The sequence below is a fragment of the Cinclus cinclus genome, chromosome 1 (assembly GCF_963662255.1).
Source record: "Cinclus cinclus chromosome 1, bCinCin1.1, whole genome shotgun sequence".
Classification (NCBI taxonomy): domain Eukaryota; kingdom Metazoa; phylum Chordata; class Aves; order Passeriformes; family Cinclidae; genus Cinclus; species Cinclus cinclus.
In genome coordinates, this window is record NC_085046.1 from 136,041,604 (window position 1) to 136,056,478 (window position 14,875).

Genomic DNA, 14,875 nt, shown 5'->3' on the forward strand with positions numbered 1-14,875 from the left:
AAATGATGCAACAAGTAGCAGCTCTGAAGTACCAGGATCACTAAGTCATTGTGATTCTCGCAGCTGTGGTGTAGAATACTGTAAATATTTTCATGTTACAGTGAATACCATCATATTATTTCATGTAGTCTTTATAAAAAACTCTTAATGATGAATCTTCATTTATACATCAATGATGTTTTTGACTTCAAGGCCCAAACCATCATTAACATCTACATTCAACATACAATCTTCACTCAGAACAACAACAACAAAACAAACAAACAAACAAAAACAAAACAAAACAAAACAAAAAAACTGAACTAAATAGAAGAAAAAAGTTTCCTGCATAAAATCAAAAAATAACACTTTCACAATATAGAACAAACGGACAAATTACAATAAACCCACCCCTGGACCCTTCACTACAATTATGATACAAATTCTCTATCATCCTACTTCATAATAAGGTTTAATACTTGCTTTACTCATTATTTTCCCCAATTAGTATGCCTTCTAGCAGTCATACAAGGCCAGCAGTATTGTGTTCAGAACAGTAAGACAACGCTAGCATGAATCAAAACTAAACACATTTAACCACTGATTATATAAGCAAAGGCTTTACACTTACAAGTTAATCAATACATCATAAGAAGTTGATCTAACTTGTAAAAAGAGCTCATTTTCTTTTAACCTCAACAAGTTAATATTCTTCTAATCCGTGCTAGACACCTTTTCTGAAAACTATATATATGAATGTTGTTCCAGATAACATCGTAAATCCCTTATCTATTCCTTAGTTTAAAAACTCCATAATTCCTGTGTATCTGCATTTCACTGCAATATCAAAGAGTTACAATGATTCTAACCAATACCATACAAAGAACAATATTTTCTGGGTTATGCTGAAGTTATTCTAATATATCTCCTAGTACTACAATCTGCCCATGATGAATCTAACTCAGAGTGTAGCACTTTCAGTGGTATATTACAGAAGTTCAGAAACAGTATCCAACTTATACTTTGAAACACAATTACTTGCTTAACCTAACATTACTTCTTTACATTCTTATTAATGGTATAATACCAACAAACTGGTATTACTGGTTATGGCCTTATATAAAAGTTCATATTTAATTTTAAATAAGTGACCTGTTCTTAACTATTGTTTTCACACTATATTTTCAAAGCATTTAAATATATGAGAAGACAGATAAATATGCAAGGTGCAGTAATTTAACTTTAGCTGTCAGATGCTCACCAAATCACTTCATCACTACCCCTCAACAGCACAGAACGAGAAAACTGAATGAAAAAGTCCATGGGTCAAGATAAGGACAGGGAGATTGCACACTAATTACTGTCATGGGCAAAACAAACTCAGTCTAGGGAAAATTAGTTTTATTTACTGCCAATTAAAAATAGAGTAGGAAAGTGACAAATAAGAACAAAACTAAAGCTGTCATCATCCCAGCCTCCTTCTCCATGGGCTCAATTTCCCTTTTTTTGTTCCTGACTCTTCTGCCCCCTCCTCTCTCCCAAAGTGGTAAAGGGAAACAGGAAATGGGGGCTGCATTAAGTTTGTAACACTTCACCTGTGCTGCTCCTTCCTCCTCACATCTTTCTCTGCTCCAGAGTTAGAGCCCTCCCACAGGAGGGCTTCTTTGCACCCTTCAACACGGGTCTCTCCCACAGGCTGCAGTTCTTCAAAATCGGTTTCAGTATGCTCCTCCCATAGGGTCACAGGTCCTGCCAGAGACCTGCTCAGCCTTGGGCTCTCCACGGGGTCACAGCTTCCTTCAGGCACACCCACATCTTCAGACACATGTTCTGCTCAGACCACAGGAGGATCTCTGCTCCACCATGGACCTCTCTGAGTTGTAGGGGACAACCTGCATCAATGGCACTCTCCAGAGGCTCCAGGGGAACCCGTGCTCCAGCTCATGGAGTGCTTTCTTCCATTCCTTCTGCTCAGCCCGTAGTGTCTGTGAGGTTCTTTCTCTTGGGCATTCTCATTCATCTCCTTCAGCTGCTTTTGTACAGCTTTTTTTGCCTTTACTCAAATAAGACATTGATATCACAGGGGTACCACTAGCATCCCTGATTTGCTCAGCTGTGTCCTGTAGTGGGTCTGTCTTGGAGCCAGCTAGAACTGTCTCAGTCTGACATGCACTAATCAAATCAAACTGCATATACTGAAGTATTTTACTGAACGAGCAGAGGTTAAACATGTGAGTTCTGATTCATCCCCAAGAATTAAAACTGTGTGTATTCTTATATGGTGTTATCATTCAGGTGCTAGGACAGTTTTCATATGGTCATATGCTATTTTGCAGTATTTACAGTTTCAGGGGAAAAAAAATCAGTGCAGTATAACACTTTAGCACATTTTATTTGAGCTATAGCAGGCATGATCTCTGAATAAAGAGAGGGTCAATTTGATTTTTATTAGAATTGGATTTTTTTATTTATGGAATAACTTGTTCTTTCAAGTGTTTGGAGAGAAAGGAAGACAACTGCACCTGCCCAATACAAGCAAAATAGGAAGCTATAGGAGAGAGTGCACTGAAGGGGTACTAAGAAGTTTAAGGGATTGGAACTTCTTTCATATTAGGTTAAGACAGCTGGGCTTGCTTACCCAAAAGAAGAAGAGGATCACTGAACTCAACATCTACAAACTCCTGATGGGAGGACGTAAAGAAGCTAAAACCAAACTCTTTCCAGTGGTGCCCAGTGACAGGACTGGAGGCAATGGGCACAGACTAAAACACAGGAGGTTCTTTCTGAACATCAGGAAGCAGTTTTTTCCCTGTGGGGGTGAATGAGCACTAGCTCTGGTTGCCCAGAGAGGTTATGGAGTCACCATCTTCTGAGACATTCAGCACTGTCTGGGAAGCTGCCTCTAGGCGGCTCTGATTGTGCAGTGGAGTTCAAATACAGAATTTAGGGTGGTTCATTCCAGCCTCAGCCATTTTGTAACTCTGTCAACCACACTGACAACCAGAGACAAAGCATTTGTTCAATTAATTTTCTGCAGTTCTATAAATGCATAAAATGGAGATTTTAAAGGAAAATAATACTGTGGAATAATGTTTTTGAATATTCCCATAAAAATATTTTTGGTAAAAAATAAGTTTGGAGGTTTTGAAGCTAACACTGCGTCACCATCTTGTGAAATGGCAGGGAGGGAGGAGGAAGGCAGCAGTAAGACATGAATACCACCAGCAGAATGTAATCCTTTACAATCTACAAGTCATTAATATTTTAAACTGGCAGTCACCTGTGACTTGCCAGTAAACATGTACCAGTTTGTGAGATCAAGGGTTTGCTTCTATCAGTGGTAGAATGTCTAAAATCTTATTTGGCTTTTTTTGTTATGTAGACATGCCCTTGGTCCATTTAAGAAAAGAAAACATTTTATGAAAAATATAGCCTTATGGGTCTTAAATTCATTCAGCTGCTCACTGGAGATTTCCAGGCTACTTAAAGCACTTGTGCAAAGTGTAGTAGCTGTGTTTCATTTCCTCAAATAGTATGATAATAAATTCTCTCAGCTGGCACATTTGACAAAACTTTTAGAAATTCTAGATGTCTATATAGATTTCATCTTGCTCACAAATAGTTTTTAATTAAAGAAATAAAAATATGAAAATTCTTTGGGATGAGAAATGGATCTTAACTTTTTGCCCATCTGTGAAACAGAAACTGAATCATTTTTCAGTGACTCTTAACAATTTTTTATGATTTATAAATTGAATAAATTTGATTAATAGTCCTTGGAACAGGGATCAAACAAACAAACAATTTCCCCCAAACACATTTATAATTTTCATTATCAAACTCTTATTAGTTGTATAAATATTATTTTTACTTCTACCAAAGTGGAGCATAAGGATGGCTTCCAGACAGGACTTTGTAAAATCAGAGCGAGAAATACACCAGAGTAGCGAAATGGTTTTTGAAATTTTGAAAATTGTCAAGTTTTCACTGACAATGAATTCAGGTGCAAAGCATTGGGCCTCATAGGCCTGTCTGATCAGTTAATGGCATGTGGTGCAGATGGCAATATAAAGCAAAATTTAGAGGTAGAATATATCCTGTACCAGCAAACACGGGTGATGATAGTCTTTTACATAACATTCTGGAGCTGCACAGCTAATTTATGTTTTATTACATCTAAACAAGTCCATTTTGCTCAGTTAACACCAAATGATACACCTGGAAATAGAATATAGCCATTGCTGCCAGGTGTCTAGTTCTTGAAATTAAAGACAACTGGTGCCATAACTTAGCTTTATTGCTCTGCTTTGACTCATCTGACATTATCAGAACTCTCAGTACTTTTGTTTTAAAGTGTAGGTATAAAGTACACGGGATTTTAATACAGTGATTCAGACAATGGAATAAACATCTTCAGAACAGTTCCTCATGAAGGGAAAATGAATTCAAGAACTTCAGTGATTTCTCACACAGTCAGAGGCCAGACATGATGCAAACAGTCTTATACACAAAGTAGCTCCTCTGCTTATAACACAATACTAGTGGGCCCAAGAAATGGCCTTATGCCATTGGATAGTTGCTTCAGGGAACTAAGAGAATCACATAGAAAACATGGTAGCATCTACTTGGCATATAAAAATTAAAACAATCTTAGGGGAAACAAGAAGTTTTAGCATCTCTCCATACTCATTTGGTGTCAGACATTTCTTTAAAATATCTGAAATGCACCTAGTACAAAACCTGGACTGTACAGATAAATCATATTTGTCTGTGAAGAATGTTATGGTCTATGTGTGCTTTTGTTCTGTTGGTTTAGGGCTGGGGAGTGGAGGTGGGGAGGGGGAGTGTTTGTTTTGGGGTTTTTTAAAAGAAAAGTCAGAATATTAAACTTACCTTATTGGTATTGATAGCTGTGATGACCCATACACATTGAGCATTGCTGTCATACTGAAATGGAAAATTGGGTGATGTGAAAGTGCCTCCAGGCCCCTGAAGATTGGATCCACAGGTTTTGACTGCAAAAAGAAAGTTCGCCTTTTAATTCACACAGAAAATACATATAGCAGATTCATAAACCGATCTCTAATTTACTCTAACCATTATATAAATAATTAAAACATCACTGAAGAAAACCAGAACCACCTCTTACAAGAGAACAAAGCATTCCTGTTTAATAATTTTGATAAAATAAAATAGATAATCTCTTGTGTCTAATAATACAATCTTTAAAAAAATGAAAGTATTTGGAGGAAAAACAGTAAGTACAGTAACAGAAACTACCTTGTTTATTTTTTAAGTTCTTCAAGGACTAACTTATGCCACCTTCACTAATGTCTTCAAAGACAAATTTAAATAGCAGAAAAAAAAGAACAATTTTATCGCTGTGCATATGTGCTTTTTTGTGCATGTATTTGCGTATGTCATGTCAGCATTTTTTTCTCCTGTAACCCCTCTACAATTCATTGAATCAATGGCCAAAGCAATGAAAAGTTTAAAGGAAGCTTATAAAAGTTAGATTAACACAAAACAGTGTAATCTATTTCTAAAGATTACAAAGGGTATTTATTTTCAAATCCAAGTCTGTATGGTTATTTACTGAGGGAGTTGGCTTGGCTGACATCCCAAGCCAGACCAGTGCTCTTGATGCGGAGCTGCCCCTCGGCCCCAGGTCCTGCAGGGCATTTGTTTAAGTTTATAATAGTTCCTAAGAAGGTTGTCAAAGGTTTTAAACTGTTTATGGCAATGCTTTATAAGCCTCATTTTGCATTGGTTGCCTTTATTCCCAGTTATGTCATCCCTTTTCTCCTCCCAATTCTGGAAAGTTCTTGTATCCTTGTACCCCCAGTGGTTTATGTTCACCGCATTGTTCCACCCCATCCCACCTTATTGGCTCCTGCCCTGCATTGCTCTTCCCTTGCCCCACTTTTCCCTTTTCCCATTGGATTCTGACCCTGGACCCACCTCTCACCATCCCTTATAAATACCCTGGATTTTCCCTCACCCTTGTCTTTAACTATTGCAATCTGTGTGTGTGTTCTGGGCCTCATCCCACATTTTCTTTTATGGTTATTATTTAGTTCCTGAGTTGTGGCGTGGACCCGTTCCTTGTTTTGCCACCTTCACCCTGATATCAGGGAACCCTTAGAGGTTGGTCAGGGCACTACCCTCGAGTCTTGTGCCTTAAATTTTAAAAACCCCTACAATTTACAATATCATGTCAGTAAAAAAAAAAAAAAAAAAAAAAAAAAGAAAAAAAGGCATTATTTATGTAGCTTGCATCTCTGTCACAAATAATACAAAGGATATAAACTGTATACTTTTTGCTTTCAACTGACACTTTTAAGGCACTAAATTCCTAGTCTGTTGAAGTCAATAACACACTTTTATTGTTCTTTCCTTAATTTTCGAATCGTTGCTGAATGCTGTACTGGTTAAATTTTCCTGTATGAAGACTTAAAACTGAAAAGCAACCTCAAGGTAACATGAGCCTATCCTATTTCTCCAGTGGTTATTATGACACCACACAAATTGCAAAAGGTAAAGAACTATTTCTTCCACTGTATTCTGACAGACCACCTTGCATAATTGAATAAACTATTGGGACTTAGGTATGTGAAATAATCTTGGATTTCCATTGCACTTTCACAAAGCATGTTTATTTGGTCAGTACTGAACACAGGAAGATTCAGTTGCTGCTAGATGAAGGTTTGTTCCTTCCCTCACACTAGCCTCTAGAAAAAACACCACTTTTGCACCACCTTCAAAGAAACAATACTCTGGTGATGAGTGTGTTCCAGGTCACACCGGATGCCCGGAAAGAAGTAGAGGGTGAGAGGAGGGCTCCTCATTTAGCATCAGAAGCTGAAGACATTAGGGTCACAAGTGTGACTAATGCCAAGCATGGCTTTTTGTCTATATATTTAAGAAGAAATTTTATGGCTCCTTGCAACTTGTATCTGTACGTGGGAAGTAAGTCAGGAGGGGGAAAACAGTGAATTCTCTAGACAATTTGCTGCTCCATCTTAACATGTGAGTCCATCCTTTGGGGCTGAGTTGGGATGTAAAGCACAGCTCCTTTGCCTGTGTGCTACAGAAGAGTTATGAGCTCTGTTTGCTGCCTTTTCTTGGTGTAGCCACATAGTGAAGGGTTCAAAGGAACCATGTTGTTCTGTAGTGGAATGAAATCTAGGTCTTTGACCTCCAATGTTTATATTTATACTGATTTGAAGTATTCTAACAGACACTTGCTTTCAGTACTTTAAGTTTGAAATCCAGAAGAAAATCCCATTGTAATTAGGACAATTTCTGTGTATTTGTGCACACTAATATTTTCATTATATAAATATCTGATATGTACTGACTCACTCATACTTTAATTCCTTGATTCAGGTATTCATCATGCTACTTGCCACTGTATAAAGTCATCAAGTATTTTCAGCAAAATTCCTTTGTGTTTTTCTTCTTACGCTGAATATTTTGTACTTTATCAATTTGCTCAGGGTCAAAACCAGATGTAGACTTACTTCTCCACTACTAATCTACTCTAAATTCAAGAATTTCCTTTCTGTTCATAAAATGTGCAATGAAGAAGCTTCATGAAATACCGATTTTATATTAAATCACTGCAGTTGTGATATCCACCTTGATAACTCCTAATATTTAGCGTGTGATAGGTTTTTGTCAGCTCCTTATAAGGCAAAATTCATAATGTTAAGTACCCCAGTTAAACAATCATACTTAAATGCAAAGTTCATGTTAAGCTAAACAGCACAGGTAAATCCTTTTTTACAAAGAAAGTGGGGACACTAGGATTATAATTTCAGGTACTTACAAAAAATTTAATAGGATTGGCTATCAAACAATGGGTAGATGCCAGATGGAATAAATCACTGTGAGGATAAGAATTCCTGTTTACCTTTACACACAGGTCTATGATCACTCCATGCAGCAAAAACTTCAGCTATCCTCTGACAGGTGATACTTTTGGAACCTTGTAGCACATAATCTTCGTCACAGGAGAACTGTACTGTTGCTCCCAAGCTAAAATCAAACAATGACATAAAAGAAGCCTTTTTTTAACAAATAGATAGCAGTCCATTTTTTCCATCACTTTAGATGTGAAGAGTCTTGACAAACAATACAGATCTGTATTCCAGAAATTTCTGCTCCCAATAGTAAAAGGCTGCAGGCTATGTACTAGCCTGATAGTGCACAATGTTCAGCCCTCTCTGACCCTACTTTGGCTGGAGCTGGTTTGCCTCTTTTAACAGTCATTTGAAGGTCAAGTGACTATTTTCTGATGTAATTTCAGACATCCATATAATAAAAATTTGACCAACCTAGACATCGTGTAACTAAAAGTAATTATTTATGTTAATTGAAGCTAGGAAAGGCAGTGAAAGCAATATAAGGGAATCACCTAGAAAAGTCAAAAGGTCAACTACAGGACTGAAAAAGAAATCCCCATTATAAACATTTTATTTCTCCCAGTAAAGACCTCAGGTTATAAATAATATGCTGTGAATATTTCCCACCCTGGATTCTTCTTGAGGAAGTCTGGTGCTTTTGACTTTAGAATTGGGGGGCATTGGAAAGTGGAACAAAATACCAGAGAAAAGGACTAGATATTAATATTTCTTTTTTTTTTTAAAAGTAGCATATTATTAATAAGAACACATTATATTAGTTTGGATTATTTTAAAAATGCTAGTTATAGCATTGTTTTATATTTTGGTTAGTAGGTTAAGATTTTAATTAAGCTTTCAGTGAAATGTTAACTTCATAGAAGCGGTCTCTGTACTCTTGCCAGTAAAAAGCTTCTGAATGTAACATCTACTAGATAATAAAAGTTACATGGTGAATATGAGGATTTGCTTATTTAGCTGGCATATGTTTCTCAAATTAATGGAAGAAAATAAAAGATTTCTAAAAACATATTTCTAGGTTTTTAGCTGTGATTATTTATAAAGTTACAATGCTGGCTTGAAAAGGTTTTGTACCTTTTCATTCAAAGCTGATATCTGGTGCTGAAATCTGTGCAGGACAAAGCAAGAAATAAGTCCAGGAAAAAAAATTGTGCTGTTTGTTTTGTTTTCTGTTTGTTTAATTTTTTGTTTTGTTATTTGTTTGCTTTTGCGTTTTGTTATTTGTTTGCTTTTTTGTTGTTGGGGTTTTTGTTTGTTTGTTTTTGTTGTTGTTTGTTAAGTTTTTCTGAGAGGAGGATTGAGGCAGGGGGAAGAGGGAAAAGGAGGGTTCAGTTAGGAAAAATTGAATAGATCAATACGTAAATGTATATTCTTGAGATCATTATTTTCCTTTAATATCATTATGGTTTCAAATCCTGTTTATAGCTGAAAATAACTAATACAGCAGGCCTTTCTCTGACATCAGTGTCTTACACTTCATAACTCCAACCTGCTGTTTTTAAAGGCTTGTCTGTTACAGCTGCAAAGTGTAAAATGTTTTATGCATATACATGACTTACAAAATCTTTGCTACACTGTGAATGCAGTTCTCTGGGCATTTTAAGCTTAAATGTGCAGTAATTCCCCAGGAGTTTGTTACAGTAGCCTTCCTGTATAACCCTGTAAGCCATGTAGCTGTCTGACCCTCATCACAGGGATGACATCTTCCTGTCTTTGCAATGTTACATAATGCTAAAAAGAATGGTTTGCAAATTTCCCTAAGCAAAATATCAATATTTACTTGTCTGGAATCTTCAAATATGTGTTTGATTCCACAAGGTATGACATTCATTTTTGCCAAAAGACATACTAAAATTAATTTTTCTCTGATGGGTTTGGCTTGCAAAGAACAAGACCTGTTTTTCTTCCCTTATAGATGGCCATTTCAGTGCTGCAATTCTTCAATTCACAATGGCTGAGAGAAATATAAAAAGGCTGAGCACACATTCCAGAGAATAACTTTTCTTGATAATCTGTTCAAATGCATCTATGATGAAGAAAAGCTACTAAAGAAGATTGTTACTTATCAGAAGAAGAATTAATTTATGGGAATTGGAGATGCTAGATATTTAAAAAAGAATGGTGCCAGCACAGAATATTTGATGAAATCTGGGAAGTACCTGGGCCTTACAGACACATAGAAACTAAGAAAATGAGGGCATGAAAGATGATACAGTCACCTGAACAGATATCTCAGAAAAGGAGGATTTGATAGTGAGTAACAGCTCTATAAACGATTCCAAAACAGTTCCTGTTTGAGTAAGCATGTTTGTGAAAGAATGGAATAAAGAATAGCTGCAGAACCTACCAAAAAAGGAGGTACAAAAATGAAAAACTGGGGGGGGAAGTAAACATAATGTAAAGGCCTTTGCAATGTAAGGATAAAAGACTTTTACAGGCAACTGAGGAAAAAGAGCCACCAGGAAGATCACAGAGTGGAGGGTATTTCAAAACTGTGAAACACAAGGATTATCTGTAACAAATGTAAAAAATTAAGCACAGCTGCTACAGGGACTACATGGTTAGGAAAGTTCAAAAGGTAGCAATTGGGAAGATAAGAATATCTTTCTCAAGACTGGATTTTTGTAATTATCTGCTTTAGAAAGGCATGTTGAGAAAATCTGTGTCTTTACTGCTAGGAAAAGAAAGGATCACTTGAACAAAAATAACAGAAAAATATATTTCCTATAACTGGGCATGGACTGATTTAAAGAGGAAATGCCAAGCAGGAAGTACCCCATTTACAAATAAATAATTTGTAAATTAAACTCCTGTTAGAAAAAAAACCCAAACATAACGGGCAAAAATCCCAGAAGTTTGAATGATTATGACAACTGCACAAGCAAAATAATTATTTCTATCACCTACAAAAGTATAAATAACACATTATGAAGTCCACTTGTCCAAATCAGTTTTGATATTAAACTGATATTTAATAGTATATGACTATAAGCATGTGACTGGACTCATAAACAGAGTGAGACTGTATAATTTGCAAAATCTGTGACATATATGCTGTGTGAGTGAGACCTACAAAGGGCAATTGGATAAACAGATGATAAAGTACCAGTCTAAAAAAGAAAATAGGAGAAGTAGGAAGGAAGTAAGAAAGAAAACAGAAGAAGTAGGAGATCAGTTTCTATGGAAGATCAGCTAAAAAAAGACAATAATAGAGAGCTTTTCAAGAAAATGTTAAGAAAATAGGTGTCTCCAGAACTTAAACAGCATAGTCAAGATTACAATTTTTAAATATTTTTGTCATTGTCTGTCTATGCACTCTTAAAAATGGAAACTCTCAATTCTTTCCAAGTGTTCTAGTATCAGAGTATCTAGTATCAGAGAATGTGATTCTGAGTTGGGATCCCACAAGGATCATGGAGTCCAACTCTTAAGTGAATGACCCATACAGTGATCAAAGGAGATATTCTTCTTATTTCAGATGACAGTATTTTTTTTTCCAATACCTTTAATCTGTGACCTAAAAGAATTCAGTTAGAAATTCATCTTTCTCTAAAAAAAGTTTGATAACTTGAGTACAAAAGGGTAAAATGTGATTTCCCTCCATTGGAGGGTTCATGAGGCACATGAGGTGAATATGATGAAGATTCAAAAAGAATGTGTAAATAACCAGGAAATAACAACAATTTCAGTAGAGTTTTTTTTGTTGCTGTTTTTGGTCTTTTGAGGTTTTTTAATTTGTTTTTGGTTTCTGGGGTTTTTTTTGACACTATCTCAAATGATGGAAGGATTGTGTTATAGGACAGAGATCCTTGATAGGATAAAATTGATTACATCTATTACATATGCAGAAGTACTCTAGGAGGACATGTGAGAGATCTGATTTCAGCCTTCTAGTATTTTACAAGCTAAAATTTTTGGAGTAAGAAAATCAGATCATGGAAGCTGGTTTTAGGGGAACCTCTGAACTGTGGGCAGCTATTATTTTATAGAAAACTGGCAGAGTAGTCCAAAAACAGATTGTGGGAACAAATGACCAAAAATGGTGGGGGAAAAAAAAGGACAGTTTGATTTCTTGACTTACGTTTGATCCAAACTGCTTACCACATGAAGCCCCGTAAAAGTGTGAGTAGACTATTTCTGCTTTGTAAGTCTCAAGAGAACTGAAGCATGATATAGCTATGTTGTATAGCTATGTTGATATCTTCATTGTTGTATACAATATAGATAGACATCATGTCATTGAGAAAAATCTCAAGGATAGTATGAAAATCTCAAAAAAAAATTCAGAAGCAGAATATATTAATGAAAAAAATTATCTGTGGGTGCAGTCAATGGCCATTTAATTCAGTATGCTAACACTGAAAGTGATGAAAAAAATGCTCAGAGAAACTCTTTAGAATACAGTAAATATATATAGTGCATCTTCTGATCATTAATGAACCTTCTGAACTGGATCTACTAATTTAATTTAGTAGTCCCTGGGTGACTAAGTTAGACTTTTTGAATGACACCGTTGCTACAGCTAAGACTGGTAAGCAAAAAAGCTTCTTTGGGTATATTAGTCATAAAAGCAAATTCATACACAATGTGGATTCATTTGTAAATGGATGAAGCAATCTTGTGGTGCTGAAAACCAATATAGAAGAGGCAGAAGCACTAAATGCCTTTTCTGCATCAACTTCTACAGCAGATGTCTCCTAGGTATCTGTATGTACCAACATGATTTGTGGAGAGGGGCAGCCAATACTGGGAAACAACAGGTAAAAGGACGCTACTGTATTCAAGGGCAGGCAGGAAGATAGCTTTCACTAAAGGCTGCTGAAAAATCTGACTGAGCCTGTGCAAGGTGGGTATCATCTCTGAAAAACTATGATGAGATGTTCTGACTGATTGTAGAAAGGATAACAGTACATGAACATTTGATAAGGGCAAGGAGATGCTAGAATTTTACATTGATCTCTGGAATGAACATGTGCTCTAGTAAAGTATGAACTGGAAACCAAAAGCATGTACACAAATTTACCAAGGCTGAATTATATTTGATTAACTTGATTGTCTTCTATGATGTAATGACTGGTTACATGGCCCAGTGATAGATGCAGCAGTGCTCAGTGTAGCAGTGCTCAACATCTGCAACATTTCTGAGAGCAGTGTGTTTTGAGAGCTGACAAAATACATACTAAATAGGTATATATTCAAAATCGGCCTGATAGCTGTGCTTAAAAAGTAGGAATTAATCGCTTTATATTCAGCTGGTGGACAATAATAATCTGAGCATTAGGAAATCAACATAAGGTCTGATGCTGTGCAATATTTTCATCCTCAGCCTTGATGGGGAGACAGAATTTATGGATCCATATACTTACGGAGCAAACTAAAGTAGGAAAAGTAGCTGACACACTGAAGAGCAGATCTTCAGTCCAGAAGCCTGACAAAGTCCAGTACTGGGAAAACAAAAACCTCACAAAACTCAAGTAGAGGTACAATGTTCTGCACTATACTTAACAATACTAGAAGTGGATCAAGTGAAATTGTTACTCAGCTGGTGAAGCTGTGTCTGCAATATTAAGCTCAATGTTTTGCCTCCCACTTCAAGAGAGAGATTGGTAAAAACTCAAGAGTTCAGAGATTAGTCAGAGGCCTAAAGCACATGACCTACAGTAAAAAGTTAAGGCAGATAGGCTTAATTAGTCTGACAAAGAGAAAGCTTAGGTACCATCTAACAGCAGGCCATAATGATTTCAGGAGCCATTACAAAGATAATGAAGCCAAATTTCTAAATATGCCAGATAATATACAAGGGGCAATTTAGAAGATTCAGATTTTACTTTACAAGAAATTTCCTTCAATAAAGGAGGGCAGAGCTGGAACAGCATACTCAAACTCTTGTGAAATCTTTAATCTTGGGAGTTTTCAGGATTAGCTAAACAAAGCCACAGCTGATCTGACTAGTCCTGCTTTGGGCAGGAGGATGGACTGGATGCCCTCTGAAGGACCCTTCCAATCAATATTTCTATGACTCATATAAACTTCTTAATTTGTCCTGAATTAATGCAAAGCTTTTGCATATATAACATAATGTGCTTAGGCAGTCCATAACCCCAAAAATGAATGCTTGACGTGTCTCTCAGTAACTTTGTCTGCAAATTTCTGTTTCTAATCGGACAAAAGGTGATTGCCATTAGGTTTGCATTTTTATAAAATCCCCCAAACTTAGGATATATATTTTATTAATAAAAATTAAAAATATTCATTCATATTTATATGAATAAATTTTAAATAAGGAAGTTAGTATTCAAAATTGAAAAATATTTAATTTTGTATCTGTTTTTATAGTTTTGATCATTTGTCTCGAATTTGGGACTCCTCTTTAAGCAACAAAAACTAAAAACATTAACAAATCCAAAATTATGTATAGAATCTCTAAAGCATGAGAAGGAGCAAGTTTAAAATTTTGAACTTCATATGAAGTTTATACTGAATAGTATTATTTTAATAGTTGGCATTTGTGTAGCAAGTTATGTCATTTTAGGTTCTTTTCCTCCATTATTTGAGATGCTTTTAAAATTATTGTTGACAATTAATCAATTGTTCAAGGAATCAAAACCATATTTCTGATGTATTAACCTGTTTGGTTCATGCCTGCAAATGAACAAATTTGAGAGAGGACATCATTTTTAGCCATAGAAGAAAATGTACAGCCAGAAATAACAAATCAGTTCTTAAAGTCCATCTCTATCAAGCTGTAAATTTAGCAATATCATATATTTTTTATGGTAGGATAAAGAAGCAATCAGTATTACAGCACATATAATATTTCTTCTACATGCAGCAAAAGAAACTAAAGACATGTAAGCTTTCAAGATTATGAACAGTGAATTTTGGTTTTTTTAACCTAGCAACTTTCTACACACTACTACTCCATAATTTCTTTATGTGAAAGCTACAGGTAGGTCCTACTATTGTCTTTG

The 14,875-nt window shown here is 35.8% G+C and overlaps 1 protein-coding gene across 3 annotated transcripts in view; it reads right to left on the reverse strand.

Moving 5' to 3' along the window:
* CSMD3 (CUB and Sushi multiple domains 3) overlaps positions 1–14,875 on the reverse strand; it is a 590,741-nt gene that overhangs the window by 313,018 nt on the left and 262,848 nt on the right. For all 3 annotated transcript variants that reach the window (XM_062491358.1, XM_062491350.1, XM_062491342.1), the window contains 2 exons: positions 7,895–8,019; positions 4,873–4,994 (listed from right to left, as the gene is read on the reverse strand). In XM_062491358.1, the coding sequence (XP_062347342.1) occupies positions 4,873–4,994; positions 7,895–8,019 (247 nt within the window). The remainder of the gene's footprint in view (positions 1–4,872; positions 4,995–7,894; positions 8,020–14,875) is intronic.